Source organism: Pygoscelis adeliae, unplaced genomic scaffold, assembly GCF_000699105.1.
Source record: "Pygoscelis adeliae isolate BGI_AS28 unplaced genomic scaffold, ASM69910v1 Scaffold57, whole genome shotgun sequence".
Classification (NCBI taxonomy): domain Eukaryota; kingdom Metazoa; phylum Chordata; class Aves; order Sphenisciformes; family Spheniscidae; genus Pygoscelis; species Pygoscelis adeliae.
The window spans coordinates 15,813,910-15,830,123 of record NW_008825615.1 but is presented as its reverse complement, the minus strand read 5'-3'; the positions used below and the strand labels follow the sequence as shown (position 1 = coordinate 15,830,123).

General features: G+C 37.9%; 1 protein-coding gene across 1 annotated transcript in view; it reads left to right on the top strand.

The window, feature by feature from the left end:
- The window catches only part of AGPAT5 (1-acylglycerol-3-phosphate O-acyltransferase 5), a 69,274-nt gene that overhangs the window by 25,297 nt on the left and 27,763 nt on the right, over window positions 1-16,214 (top strand). The window contains exons 6-9 of the mRNA XM_009333259.1: window positions 1,918-1,987; window positions 2,198-2,313; window positions 8,014-8,103; window positions 15,832-15,922. Of these exons, the coding sequence (XP_009331534.1) occupies window positions 1,918-1,987; window positions 2,198-2,313; window positions 8,014-8,103; window positions 15,832-15,922 (367 nt within the window). The remainder of the gene's footprint in view (window positions 1-1,917; window positions 1,988-2,197; window positions 2,314-8,013; window positions 8,104-15,831; window positions 15,923-16,214) is intronic.

The following is a 16,214-nucleotide window of genomic DNA, read 5'->3' as shown; positions in this document are numbered from 1 at the left end:
TGGAACACCTCTCCTATGAAGAAAGGCTGAGAGAGTTGGGGTTGTTCAGCATGGAGAGGAGAAGGCTTTGGGGAGACCTTCTTCTTGTGGCCTTTCAATACTTAAAGGGGGCTTATAAGAAAGATGGTGGCAAACTTTTGAGCAGGGCCTGTTGCGACAGGACAAGGGGGGTGGCTTTAAATGAAAAGAGGGTAGATTGAGACTAGATACACGGAAGGAATTTTTTACGCTGAGGGTGGTGAAACACTGGCACAGGTTGCCCGGAGAGGTGGTGGATGCCCCATCCCTGGAAACATTCAAGGTCAGGTTGGACGGGGCTCTGAGCAACCTGATCTAGTTGAAGATGTCCCTGACCACGGCAGGGGGGTTGGACTAGATGACCTTTAAAGGTCCCTTCCAACCCAAACTCTTCTATGATTCTAAATTCTCCTGGAACTTTAATGAGAAAATTACTCCTACAGCAAAATCTTGTTTGAATTTCTTGGATACTGTTCAGAATATACTCGTCAACTGACTTGTTACAAATAATGTTCAGTTAAAATTTATTGTGTGTGCCTTTTTTTGGAAAAAAATTAATTCAAATAAGTAATGCTCTTTTTACTGTATGCTGGTTGATCTCTTGTTCACATATTTACTGTATATCTCAGTTTGCCAATATTAGGTTTCTTGCCTTGAAAACAAAATTTGATCAACAGTGCGGTTGCATTTTCAAAGAAGAAGGAACAGCATGAATGTAAAACATACAGCTTTATGTGGGGTTTTTGCCTAGCATTAGAATACAAGGCATTACCCATCCAGTATCACAGGTTAACTGAGAGGTGGGCACATTTTCCAGAGATGTTCATAGAGACTTTCTGTAAGGATCAATACAAGACTCGGCATACTAAATGATATTAATCAAGATCTGAGTATTAGTTATATCTTCCTGATAAAATTCCCAGATGGTCCAGACTAGAGAAGTGGTGATAATAAGTGGGTAAACCTTCCAAATCGCGCTTTGGTTTTTGGTGAATGGAGTCACTTTGAAAAAGAGTGTATGTTTAATACAGCTAACTACTACAAACAAGGAGTGCAGCCATTGGTATTGGCAGAGCAAGGGGGGAATGCTACCTAGAATGTACTGGTTGGAAAAACTAAACTTCATTAGATAATGAAAATATTGAAGATAATTAAACGGCTGCACGGATTCTTCAATTCAGAGTTGAAATGGTTTAATTGATTTCTCATTTTATGTTTGAAATAAAAGTAATTGAATTATTCCCTTTTAAAAGGTGACTTGGATTACTGCTTCAGCATCTTGCTTTGTAGTCATGCTCTCAGAAGGGTATTTCACTAGTACGCAATTACCTTTCAGGGGTGGGAAACTACAAGGTTAAAGGGTGTCTTTAATGTAACAGAAGAAAACATTACAAAACCTGCTGGTTGGAAGCAGCAGGAAGACCAATTTAAAGACACCCCTCAACCTCATGCTTTTTTGTTCATTCTTGATGGTTAAAATCATGGCAAATGGTTGAGTTTTTGTTCTTGATCTAATCCAGGAAAACTGGCTGAAGCATGTCATTCATTAGATGTATAGTTAAATGGTGGTTTTGTACATGTCTATGATTCCTCTATACCTTTAATTATATTAATGTAGGGTTCTTGTGGATGTATGTCAGCTTCCATGGATCCAGTTCTAGGACTGAGGCACAAGAACGGAATAGCTTTCTTAAGTCCTCATTAATTAATGTTCACTGCTTTGTTGATGTCAGTTGTGTGCATGACGGGTACTGATGCAGTGATGGCTTGTTTTTCTGTTAATAGTGCTAACTTGCTGGCAGTTTTCCTAGTAAATAGCTAATTACTGCATTGGATCTCATCACTGCCTAATGCAATGAAAATAAATAATAAAGTAATGCTACATTTCTGTCTTTTTAGGTAATAATCTACGGGGATTTGCCAAAAAATAAAGAAAATGTAATATATTTATCAAATCATCAGTGTACAGGTTTGTATTTTTTTGTTTGTCTTAGCACTTCTATAGATTTAAAAAATCTGCTTGTCTGTTCACTGTCTCTTTCCAGCTTTGCCCTAACGAGCAAGAACTTGTAGTTCAGAAACCTTTAATGATATTTATATGTACAACATGCGCTTTTTGTTCCATCGGTGGCAATTAAAAACTAATTTAACTAAACATTTTGGGCTTTTGTCTTTGCAGTTGATTGGATTATTGCAGACATGCTGGCAATTAGGCAGAATGCTCTCGGGCATGTCCGGTATGTCTTGAAAGATGGGTTAAAATGGCTTCCACTGTACGGGTGGTATTTTTCACAGGTAAGCCTATTCACTTTTTCCTTGATGTTTGTGGGTCAAATATGTAAGATGTACTTTTCTTCTGTTTATCATACGTGCTGGGAAAATGTAGTTCTGAGCTGGCACTTGTTTATTTGAACATGAAAATAGCTGGTTTCACTCAGCGTACTTAGATGTGCATCTTAGTTGAAAGACAGTTATTAAAGAATCCGTTTACTTTTCTAAATGAATACTTCTTATGGATGGTGTTTATTACTAGAATTAAAACTGTAGAGTCTGCTAGAAGCATTTCAGAATATTCTAGAACTTTGTTCTTTTTACAATCCAAAAACCCACTTAGCAGTAGGTGTAAACAGACTTTTTTTTCTATGTGTGTTTTTTTTTTATCATGCTACAAATTGGGAGTAAATTGACATTGCTGTGGTGTACTTACTTATTTTTCAATTGTTTGGTTTTAGCACAGTATAAAAGAGGAAAATTGGACCTTAGTATAGTGTGGAGGAAAAGCAGATCCCAGCCTCCGTGAAAGTGTTGATGGGTTTGCTTTGGACTTCAGTTAAGCAAAAACCTGAGTCTTAACAGTATTCCTATTACTACCTTTTACTTTCTCCTCTTCCTGCATAATGCTCCTCTTGTTCCTTTTAGTTTGAGAGCTCAACCTGATGTGACTCAAAATTATACACTTACTGAAGAAACAGGGGGCCATGGTCACTGTACAGGCAACATACTGAGTGGATGTGATCTTTAATCTAAAATGGTGGAGAACAGTGTAGACGGTTTTACCTCCCTAAAACCCTCTCTGAATTTGTCATGTCTGTTCTTTGCATTTTCTGAAAGCAGGACTGTTTCTATATACAAATGAAATAAAATGTAGAGGGGGATGTTTTTGGAAGTATTGGTGTGTTTTGCTAGGTGATCAGAAATGGCTTCATAGTATTTATCTCAGGATTTAGATGGGTGCTTAGTTGTTAGAACAGAAATGGATTAAGTTTTGGGTAACTGTTCCAAAGTGCCTGTTCAGTAAGATTTTTCTCCTTTGGCTTCTGTCTTTGATGTTTACCTATACCCTGACATTAATCTGCTTTCTGCCCCTCACCCCCACCCCGCTGCCCAGGCAAAGAAAAGCAAAAAACACTTTGAAAAATACTTCTAATAGAATTACACAGTTTGATTGAATTGACTGTCAGCCCTGTTCAAGAGGATGGGGGATACTCAGAGAAATACTACGCTGGGTATGATTTGAACTATATATTAGTTTGTAAACGAATATATGAAGAGCAGGCAACTACAGACGTATGTCCAAATAGGAAGCTTTACTCTCTCCGTCATGCTTTGCTGCACGTTCCTCCCTCTCTCACTGCTTGCACTCTTGCACTCTTGACCCCCTAAGTCAAGTCAGATCAGTTGATTGCTAGAACCAGCAAAAGGGGAAAAGTTTTGAGTATATGGCCACAGGTGGGAAGAGGGGAGGAGGCAGGATAGCTCTTGTGTAGCCGTTGACGCTGAAACTTTGCCTCCAAGAAGCTAATGTAAATTGGATTGCATTTAGAAGTGTTGGGCAAGGGGAGGTACAGATCCATGAACTGCCCAATTAATATGCTGAAGAGTAGGAAGTGCCTTAACCAGTGGCCTTTCCCAGCAATCAGGTGTTGCCTTCTAGCTTGGGAGTAGGGAGTAGGTACTTAATTTGAACAGAGGTTCAGAGTCTTGGATCATGTCACATAAGATGCTTATTGCTAGGGTGTGAACTGTCTCACCATTTTATCTTAAAGCACAGGTAGTGGTTGAGGTTCCTACTGTCTGTTCAGTGTTTAAGAGGTTAGAGTGTCCCCTGAGATACTGGGAGATCCAGGTTCAATGTTTTCAGCTTGATGGTTGAAAATGTTTGTTGTCTTCTGGATGAGTGCCTTAGACAGCAAGTAGGCTGTAAATCTAGGCTGGAGCATGAATGGTTGCCATCCTTTCTTCTAAAATAGCTATGTTTAGAAAAGAATATGCTGTAGAGAAAATAAGAAAACTGTTCACAATTACTTTTTATTGGTGGGTTTGCTGTCCCAGTCCCCTAAGTAAGTAGGGACTGTCACACCCTGTCATACCTCACTGAGGGTATCCATTGGGAGAAAATGGACTTGCCTGTTGTCTAATGCTTGTCCCCACTAATGGCTCTGGTTCTCTACATTTTTTCTTCCACTACAGTGACCAGTCTGCTGCATGGAAATATTTTGCTCTTTGTCCTTGCCTGTAGTCATTACATTGGTGGTGATTTAAGTCTGCTTTAATTAAAATACAGACAGGATAGATATTCCATCCACTATCACTAGGTGTCCAGAAATGATTTTTTTCAAGATTCTGGAAAATTACTATTGCTATATGGAATATCCGGCACTCAGTTTCCTGACTGCTATATTGACTGTTAAAAGAAGGTTCCTGTGGAAATTAATCTGAATGTAGCCTACATTTTTAATCAAAACATATATATTAAATAAAATCTGTTCAGCTTTGGATTCCTCAAAACAAAACTTCTACAAGATTTAGTGGGGGGTGATTATTTTTTTTTAATATATATATTTAATTCAGTGACACAAATGAAAGGCAGCTTACTAACAGTGGTGGTGCGTGTGTGTTTAAACGACTGAGACGGGATGCAGCAGGACTGCAGTGCAAGCTAATAGGTATTTTTATTGTTTTTATCACACCAAACAGTGCAAAAACATAAAACACTTCCTGCCCTTCCTGTTGATGTTCTGTCAGTGATGTCACTTACACTCCACTAAAAGTTTCCAGAGGCACATAATTACGCCATGCTCACGGAATTCATATTCCCTACCTCAGGTAAACATCCTGTTTGGAAATAAACGTGGTCTGGATGTCCAGGAGAGCAAAATTCAGGCACAAAGGAAGTATATTTGTAAACATAATCCATTGTTGACTGAGAGAGGTGCTTTTAAAGTACAGCGGAAAAAAATTATAACCTTAAAAACAGTACTTCCAGAAATCTGTTTTGAAAAGCATTCATATATTTGATCTCTTACTGAAAAGGAAATGCAATACAAATTGGGGAATTTGAGCTATATACAATTGCATAACTAGCATTCTTCTTTGGAGGCAGCTATCTAATAGCAAGAAAAGAAGCACTTAAATTAACCTGTTAAGTTCCAGGTTTGATTTATTAGGTAGAGCTATTTCTTTTCATAAAACTGGCCTTATTATTTTTGGATGGATCTGAAATTTTTTTTTGCCCTATCTTTCTCCACCAAAATGCAGCTAACTCCTATTCATTTTATACCACCTGGTGAGGCTGGGATGTAATTTTGATAAATATTTTTGATATCCCAGAGTTTGCTTGACTTTTTAACATCGGAAGTATGTCTTTGTCTTTTCTGTTATTCAGCATCAGCTTGTGCACCCTTTTGGTTGTAACTGAATTTTAGCCAAATATTTAGCTAGTATGGCATCTTGCCTCTCTTTAGCTTTGTAACCCTGCACCATAGCGGAGCTAACATATTTATGTAGTTGGGTTGTATGCAGCGAATGGTGATCTTACAATATGTAATTTGTCTCTTCTTATGTTACGTGACTGTATACTCGTATTTACTTGAGAAGTACAAATCTATTTCTGAGCACCTCTGTCTGAGGTGGGGACACCAAACCTGTGTTTGGTGTTGTGGTGTCCCTAAGCAAAATGTACAACAATAACTTGATTTCTTCAAGTTCACAAATTAAACAAGGAAAAGGTGGTTCAGTATTTTCCCAGTTTATTGCAGCTGGTTAGTAATTTGATAAATAAGGGAAGACTTTGATTCCAACCTTCCCTCATTTATCAAAGCTTGACCTAGCTGAGCTCACACAGAATGATGACTTCCCAATTACATGGAAGTCTTGTACAGTAGATGCATTATTTCTCATACCAAACTGAGTTTGCCCTTCCTGAAAGCGGTTGTTGTGGTGAGTGTCACTGTACAGAATAAGACTTCTACTTCCCTTTAACGGTGTCAGAGCTTAAAAACGGTCTTACATGTGGAGTGTGTAGATAACATGCGGCGCTCTGTTTGCTGCACAGCTGATGGAACATTTTTCTGTTCATGCCATTATCTATCCAGGACCGGTAAACTGCTTGTGGGATGGTGCTGATACGATGCTCCAGCCTGCTAAAGGCCAAGCTAGGTGAACTGGGGGATTCTGTTCTTGGTTTTGGTCCCCTGCCAGCCACAGCAGCACAGCTGAGTGTTGCAGCTGGCTACTTCACCTTGGAAGGGAACCGCAGACAATAATGTTAAGACAGAATATTTAATATGGAGTTAATGCACCATTGACTTGCTGTTCCTTTTCACTGAAGCTTTTGGAGAACAACTTAAAAGTCACGTCAAATACCACTAGCTAAGCAGCTGCATGGCCATCTTTCCACACCATGAAAAGCAAAGGCTGAAAGCACTTTGCATAACCGCCTCTTCTGCCTGCCTCCTCCTAACCCCTCAAACTTTATTCCTGTCCATGCCATGCAAATAAAATAATAGCTCCCCACACACACACCACCCCCCCTGTTTTTACAATGTACTGTATCTTTTCCTGAGATGAGACATTTGAATGAGGTTCAGCTCTTAGTAGTTTTAATCTTACTGTCACCTTTCTGTTAAGAGTGTGTAAAACCATAAACGGACAGAAATTATCTGACAAATCCTAACGCCAACAGTCAAGGTGGGCAGAAAAGAGTATTACCAAGTTAGGGAATCGGTTAGAAAACCAATTAAAACAATGTACCTTAAAAATAAAATTCTGTTATTTGGAAGCTATGTTTTTTTATTATTTTTTTCAGAATTCATTGTATCAGTAGTTCATTTTGGAGCATGTTTGTTTCCATCCTCTTGTAGCTATGCTGTAGATAAAACAAAGTGATGGAAGAGGGAAATGATGAGGCAAATTTTAGTTCTTTATAATTCTCTTTTTTTGTGTGTACTTCGCCATAGTCCCTTTACTGAAGTTTTTGTGATAAATTGTGTGGAACAAGTTATAAAATTAATCTTTTCCAGGAAATGGTCTAACTTTTTATAATGATTTTCAGTAAAAATACTTCTATAAAATCCTTTGCCTTCTAAAGATTTTGTATTACTTATTCAATTATTATCTCAGTATATAACGTCTTTATTAATAAAGTTTTGATTCTCTAATAAAGTGCATAGCAGTTTTCAAGACCCATGCTAGTTACTTTTGTGCTAATTTTGTATGTATCGGTACAGTACTTGTAATTCCAGTTTTTGCATTAGTCACTATTTAAGGGTGGGCATATAAAATTGGAAACATTGACCTGTAAGTACTTGTATGTGAGTAACTTCAGTTGTGTAATTTTTTTTCCCTTGATATACAACTTAAGCTGCTTGTCAATGTTGTCAGGAATAGATAGATCCCTGGGGTTGGTTCCAATGCCATCTTTCAGTTTAATTTTTTAACACCTTTAAACAAGACAACTTCAGATGTCTTTTATTTATTTATTTATTTATTTATTTATAGCTGATCCTTATTTAAACAGATTTTGTGAACTGAAGTACATGCAAATGTAAAATTAGTTTCAGGTGCTTTCATCCTAGGAGAAAATGTCTTGTGGGCAATTTGCAGCGTGAGTCATAAAGGTGACTTATCACTGTCATCTTGTTTGTTCTTCTATCAACTGTTCTACATCAAACTACTTTAAATATTTAATACTTTTCATTTTTTTTTCTCTGTTAGCATGGAGGAGTATATGTAAAAAGAAGTGCCAAATTCAATGAAAAAGAAATGAGAGAAAAGTTGCAGGCCCAGATGAAAGCTGAGACTCCGGTAAGGTTATACCTTCCTTCCCCTGCTTCTCATTTCTTCAACTTTTTTAATGGCAAAGGCTTATTGGAGAAATGAGCCATGCCTGATACCTACAAACTACGATCATGGATTCATTTTCATTCTGTATTTTTACAGTTCCTTTCTGTGTTTAGAGTGATACCTCTAATTAAACTTAGGAAAATCTATCGTTCATAAAGGAAAGTCCTTTATGAACGATATGAACTTCATGATTCTGTCTATAGAGGGCAGGGGGGATCTGGACTAAATCTTAGAATATAAGCTGTAGCACCTTCCTTGAGAAACTACTGTCAGTCTTCCCTGTGTTTCAAAAGACAACATTTTGACTACTGTATGCTTGTCAGAGACTTTTTTTTGTAGAATACCAGTTGTTTGATCTTCTGAAAGTCAAGAACCATTTTTACCAAATCTTAATTAGTCATCCCAATGATCAATCATTTTTAATGGCAGTGACATCTTAGAACTGAGTAAATTTGTCTGCTATGCCTGGAGGAGAAAAAAAAAAAAAAAACCCAAACCCTTGATAATTTTCTATTTGAAGAATGATTGTTAGTGCCAAGTGACTTTTCTCATGACTCCCTGTATGGTTTGTGGCTCAGTGGTTAGAATCACTGTGCTTCGCTTCCATTACTTGCTGTGCATTAAAATGTTTTCTGCCTTCTTGGCTAGACTTAAAAAAACCAACTCAGCAAGCCTTGATATAGAACAGTTACGCTTTCATTTTATTTAAAATTATGTGATTAGGACTTGCCACTCCAAATACTAAGTGGCAAACCTTTTATAAACTGAGGCCTGGGTAAAAGGAATGCATAGGTTGCTTTGACCTTCATAATAGCCGTCTTTTTTTTTCTTTATGTTTTTATTTTTTGGAGATAGTGTGTTTATGTTTGTGCATGTGTCTGTGTTGAAAAAGTAAACTGGCCTTACGCTTACTGAGAGGCTTAAATGAGTAAAGCATCCCTGTTTAAGACAATGCTCAAACTCATTTTGTCTCGAACTAAGATTTAGCATGAACAGGGCTTTTTTTTTTTTTTTAATCAAGATAAGAAAGTGGACCTATTTCCAGTTTTTAGCATATAAGTTACAAAGGCCAGAAATACATTACAACAACTAAACTTTTCCTATCCAATGTCTAATCTAATGATGTCCACATGGAGAAGATGGCCATATTCAACAGTGGTAACTTCTGCCCGCATTACCAGGGAGGGTCTTGGAATGTGAAAAGGCGTCAAGTTATTTTCATCAAGTTATTTTCTGTATGTCAGTGGCAAAGATTCTACTTTCTGTAAAACTTGCGGTGTAATGCAATAAGCAAAAACAATTTACAGGATGTATGAAACGTATTTGTCGTCATCCCCCTAAACAATTGCTCTTCCTGCGGAGTGCTGGTTAACTTTGCTTTAGTTTGGACAAAATATCCTAGCAGGGTGTTTTCCTGCATAGACCCATGGACTTCTTGCTAGCCAAAGAGGCAGCTTCTGGTTGATTCTGGCTTTCTGGCTTCCCTCTGCACCCCCTAAAATGCAGGGGTTTGTTGTAACAATAAGGTTTTGATTGTGATAAGAGTCTTGATTTGAACTCTGCATTAAATTAGACTGCTTTATAAAAACGTGGATTTTTTTTTTTTAATACAATCTTAGGAAGATGCACCTAGAAACTCATCTAATTCTGCCTCTCTTTGGAAACCTACAAATGATGTTCAGTGTTGCTCCAGTGCTATAAATTGACTGGACAGGCTAGTGTGTGATTTCAGCCCAATTGGAATGTAAGGGAAGGTTTAAGCATAAAGCTTTTCTTTAAAGTTACATCCGCTGTGGGTGCTGCTTTCCATGGTGGATGTCTACATGTGATCAATAAATGAAATAAATCCAGAAGCCTTTTTTTCTGGAATCATCTTTCTTCTCCCTCCTCAGTTGCGTGTGGATTGAAAACCTATACCTAACCTATCTAAGCTAATGCCAAATGAATTTGGGACCACTTGGGTATGTTTGGTTTTTGGTGTAATTTGGCTATCTGGAAGTTCAGTGGTATTGGAAATGGGCACAGAACCTGGATGTGCTTACCAGGCAGTTGTTGCCGTTTTTGTCGTGTTATCTAGGGTAGCAGTATAGAAGAGAATTAAGTGTAACTGCTGCAGAAATGCATTCTGTTTTAAATCTCTTTCAGTCAAACCATATAGGGAGTGACACTTAAGTTTCACAAAACCAAAGCTGTCAAAAGCCTATTTACTGAGACAAATGTTTGCATCTGCTGGGGTAAAAGACACAGACCATTGAGTTGTCATTTGAGGGAAGACTAAATTTTCTATAATTCACTTTATCTGAGAATTTAAATGTAGATGCTGTAAATGCCCTTTAGCCTACAATTACTGCTGGGAGAAGAATGTGATAACCTGTGTCCTTACTGCATTATTCATGAAGAAACTTTGCAGTTCTGCAACTCAGCATGACATTCACAAGCAACCATATTGCTTTTAAAATGAAGACATTTTAATCAGTAAAGCAAGTGCACCCTGAACTCATCAGCTTCATGTGAAAATAGTGAATGTGCTACTCTGGAATTTTTATTAAAATTTATGCACTGGATGCTACAGCTCAGGGTGGGCTTTTCCTCAGTTTAGTGAGCAGCTGTTGTGCTTGGTCATTCTGCACGAACGTGGTGGAGTTCTTTCTTTAAGGTAGTGTTAGAGAAAAGCTTGCCTTTCAGCCACTAAGGAAAGAATTACATGCCAATAGAGAGGAGATGGACGGGAATCTGTGTTAAGGGTCACTTTCTTATTTACAGTTTCTCTCCACATACAGTTTAAACAAAAGAATCCAAATGATTAATGTTCACTGTCTGGAGCCATCCCTGTTCCCATTAAGAAACTGAAGACGTGTAGGAAGGCAGAACCAGTCTTCTGTTCTCATTAGCGTAGCAAGGCCTTTAGTTGTTTTACTGCCTCATGTCATGTGGGGTTTTTTTGTTTGTTTGCTTAATGAAAAGTAAATTGGAGGTGGAACGCTGACAGGAAAAATAAGTCTGCCTCTTGGCCTCTGCATTCACAGTAGAACTGGATTAGTGATCTGGTATGCTTGATTTTGTGTAGAGACAGTGGACTGCATGATGCTCCTTGCTTGCCTTGTCTTAGGACTTCTAGCCACCTGCCTGCTTTAAACAGCCCCTTTTTTTGTCTTGATGTTTGCAGTTGGCCCACCCTCCTTCCCAGATGCAGCGCAGTAATATTAGACAAGCACAAAACTCTGATGCTAGACTGAATTGCTGTTGCACCTGTGTTTTCTTAATGGAGATCTTGAACTAATAGATTTTCTTATTTCTCTCTTGAAATTATTTTGCTTCTCAAACTGTCATTGAACTATACAGTCAAATAGTTCATTATTGGGCCTTTTGTTGGCAAAACTCAGTTGAAAAGACGTGATTTTGTTTAAAATTACATAAAATCTGGCTGATTGTTAACAAATTCCAATCTTATGTCTTATTGTGAGAGCAGAGACTGTCACTGTTTGAAGGACACTTTTGTGTTAATGTTGTTTTAATGTAAGCCATAACAAGATAAACACATTTCTCAATGTAACAACATATCCAGCTGACACTTGGTATACTCAATCTGCTTGTTTTATAAAGAAAGTTAAGTCTTCTGAACAGCAAACTACTCAGTTTGATAAGTTAAAATGTAACTTATATTTCTTTTTATCATGAGTTGAGAGTAGGAAATCTGCATCCTGAGGTGTGGGATTTAACCCAGTACAGCCAATATTTAGCTGGTTACTATGTGTTTTGGTTTTGTCATTCATTCAGTCACAGAATAAATCTTTGTCATGTGAAGCAGTGCCAATCGAACAGTAAAAACCTGGAGGGGACAGATACATTAATACAACTGCTGTAAGGCTTAATGTAATTATTTTGTCATGAAGTTACTAATTTGCAAATCCCTGACAACTTCTTTGTAAATCCTGGATGACCTTACCTGCTTTCCTCACATCACCTTTTGTATTTTGTTCCAATTATACCCGATATGCTTTCTCATACCATATATTTTTTAGTTATTGATCTGAGTGTTAATGTTTCTCATCCAGTTCACCAGAAGCATATCTTCTAGGCAGTGATCTAAATGGATTCAGATATGAATCTGTCTAGTTGACAGGATGCAATAATAATAATAATAAAACTAAGCAAATTCATTGTTTTATATAATTTTGAACTTTGTAAATAATATTTAATTGTTTTCCCCTTGTTCACCCACCCAGGAACAGCACAGTATATGCAAGATATCTATAGTCAGTAGTTACCACTTCTTCACACCCTATCTTCTTTTACAGTGGCAGGTACTCTGTCCAGGACACCCTCCAAAGCCCTGGCCTCAGCCAGGTTTTCTCTTTATCGCCTCTTCTCGCTGTATGTTTATGGTATCTGTGCTGACTTTGTTCTGTACCCCAGGGACTCGTGTGTTACTTCGTGCCCCTTTCCCCTGCTCCACCCATACCAGCTCCTTTTGTGGCACTCTGATCTATCTCAAGGACTTCCTCGGCTGCCCTACTCCCCCCTCTGGAAGCACGGCCCCTCTCAGTGCCATTGCTGTTTCTGTTTGCGTGGGAGACCTTGGCAACACCGGGGAAATGAATAGAGTTGCTATTCGGGTGGAAGCAGTTACCATCGTCCATTCATTTCATTTGTGGATTGTGGCAAGTTCACTGACATTACGCTGGGGACTCTGCAGGTAACCCCTGCCTCTTTTCTGGTTTTCTGGCTCCACCAAGAATCAGTAGGGTTCTACTAAATGAATCCTCATCCACCCTCTGAAGCTTTCAAATTGATGAGAGATAGCGAGTGTATTGACACCTACCCATTACACGGAAACAGGCATGAAAGTACCATGTAACTGAACATAGGGACCTGCTCTGCTTGGGTTAAAATTGGTATATCAATGAATCAGGGACTATGGTAGTACAAAATGTTCTATGCCATTTTGAACATGAGCACTGTATTTTGCAGTCACTGCGATAAAGTGCATAACTTTTATGTAGCTAATTGCCCTAAATGAAAAATTCTGTATAAAAAATTGCCTTAGCTGCAGCTAATGTTTCTAGGCAATTAAAATGCTCCTACAACTCAACAGTTCTTAATCCAAGTTCAGGGGAGCTTATTTGGTTATTAAAATCTTGAGATTTGTAGTTCTTATAATCTTTGGAAATAGTGCTTAAGTATTTAGCTTCTGCTGCCCATGGTGGGAGAAGAGAAAAGCCAGTCAGACAAGTAGATTTGGTAGGCTAAATTGCACTGGCAGAATATCTTTGTCTTGCGCAGGACTGTACGTAAGTATAAGTAGGACTTCTATTTACCTTCATGAATTTTACTCAGGTAAAGTAGTCCTCGTGAGCTACATATATGCTGAATTTAAAGCAAAGGCCACTTCTCTGTCTTGTTGGTATGCTTTCAATTCAGAGATACTCAGATATTCTGGTCAACAAACCTGTTCACCTGCTTGTGTGTTAGAAGATTACAAGAATAATTAAAATATAATTTCAACCCCTGCTTGTATTACACACTGTAGGACTGGAGAAAGTAGATACTAGTCTCTGTTGTGTAATCAGCTTTTGGTGGCTGATTATCTGCTTTGAAGACTGGTAATGTTGTTGCATGCTTTTAAGTGCTGACCTCTGTGCCAAGAATGGTGTTCCTGTCCTGTGTGCTTCACTTTCTTTGCTCTGTCAGTTATTACCTGTTACAGCCACTGTATTACCCTTCGGAGCTGAGCATTCAGTCTTTAATGGGGAGGGAGTAACCTCATCTTGAAGTACCATTTTAAGGATCCAAATTATGTGATTTGAATATAAGCACATTTATGGGGGGGAAAAAAAGCATCTGGATTTGAATATTATGCCCTTTCCAGTTAACTCTGAAAAGTTTTACTTAGTCGCTTAAATATCTCAACAGTGTACTTCATAGATGAAATGTATACATGACTGGGGGAAGTGTGGACTGCAGCTGGGTCTAAGGATTCCTGTACTCGTCCCTGTGCTTATGCTACTGTCATGTTATAAAAAAGTAAGCACCTTGCCTCTTAAACCCATTTTCTTTTTGTTCTTTCCCCACCAAATCTGTAAACATCTCGGGTTTCTGCTGGTCCTTGAACGTTCTTGGACTTCATCTGCCTCTGCAATCTGCCAGTTCTCCCTCCCCCCAGACATGCCATGACAAGTACAGCCTTTTCTCTAGCTCTCTTTATTCCACTCTACTGACACTGGTTTTTCCATTCTTAATTTTTTTTTTCTTTTTCCCCTGCCAGATTCTAGGCTATGTACTAAGTTCTCCTCTTTCTTGATCTCCTGCTGGCTTCACTGGTTGGCACAGTTCCTAGATTTCTTCCCTCCTCTGCATTTTAGCGCATCTTTCAACCTTCCTTACTGTGGGGTGATTCTGGAGAGTTCGCTTGCTGGGTCCTGTCTTTCTGCATTTGGCCTTTTCTCTAGCTGTTCTGCAATCATTAAGTGCAAATACCAGCACGCTCTGATGTTCTGTGGGCCAGAAGCACAAAGTTATATTCCTGTGTGTCTCCTTCTGAATTTTTATTTAACTTTGCATCTTTTCATGATGTGTACTCCCACCTATCAGTGTCTTCCTGTACTCACTGATAATCCTCCTTGGACTGTTTTGTAAATCCTCTATCTCTTTTTCTTTCAAGTATTTCTTGAGACTCATTTCTGCAAAGATAACAAATTAAGTATTTAGTCTAGGCACAGTAGGCATGATTTTACTGTGAATGTGTCATGTTCAAGTCCATGCTAGTTACCATTTGTGGCCATAGCCTTTTCTTCTGCAGATGAGCCCCCAATATGAAATTTTCACTGCTTAAGTGATGTCTTGCATCAGCTTTGTATGTAGGAGATTATGCAAGACACACACAAAAAAAAGAGAGATGGAAACCTCTGTTCTGTTTCAAAAGCAAATGGAAAATTCATCAAATTTGACTGCTTCTATTCGGGTACATAATTTTACACTCAGATGTGCAGATACTTAGGCAACCTTTACCTGTGTAATGATTTGAGAACCCATAGACAGTTGTTGCTGAAGAGGCAAGCAAACTAATTTACTTGGGAAACCTAACCTTGCAGACATGCATGCTTGACTTTAACGTTCAAATTACGCTAAACTATGAGTTTAAGTTCATAATATATTTAATATCTAATACAGTGAGATGCATAAAGGCACATAAGGTAGCTGATCTATCATAATTTCAATTAATAGTATTTCTGATTATGAATGGAATTAAATGTATATTTCAGTATAAGGAAAGACTAGATGCAAGATCAGCATTGGAGAAAAAAAATATAGTTTAGGTCATCTGTGACATACTTGACTGTCTTTTCAAAATCTCCTCTTATCCCACTTAACAAAACCAATACTCTTGTTGATATCAGCTGCTCCTGACTTGCTCACTTTTGGTGACACGTGCTATCTCCCTTCCAAAATCACCTGGGCAACTTTCTATGGTGTACATTCAAAGAAAATTATTTTGAACCTTGAACAGTAAGTTTCTTAGAGCTAAGAAATTTTAGCTCAAGTATTCTGATTTTCTTTGGATCCTTACAGTAGTCGATGGTGTGAACTAAATACAATATGGAACTATCAAGTGATGATAATCTCTGTAAAAGGAATTGGCTTACATTCATTATAAGAACTTGTCTGTTTTGTTTCTTTTTAATCCCACAGATGTATTTAGTGATTTTTCCAGAGGGGACTCGTTACAATCCAGAAATACCAAAAGTCATTGCAGATAGCCAATCATTTGCTGAAAAGGAAGGTAAGCAAAAAAAGTTTTGAAATAATTCTTTTGTTATGGTGTTAACATATGTTATATAAAATTGTTATATAATATGATGATGATCTCACCTTAACTGGACTATTAAGGCTGCCTGATTGATACTTAAGGGTTAGAATAGCATAAGCCAGTGTTTCTCTTACCACAGAGTAAGATGAGAGTAGCTTATATACAAACATTTCATGCATTTCACATTGTACAAGAGTATTAATTCTCAAGAAAACTCTCTTTAGTTTCTGTCTGTATCTGTGTATTTATGGACACTTCTTTTCTT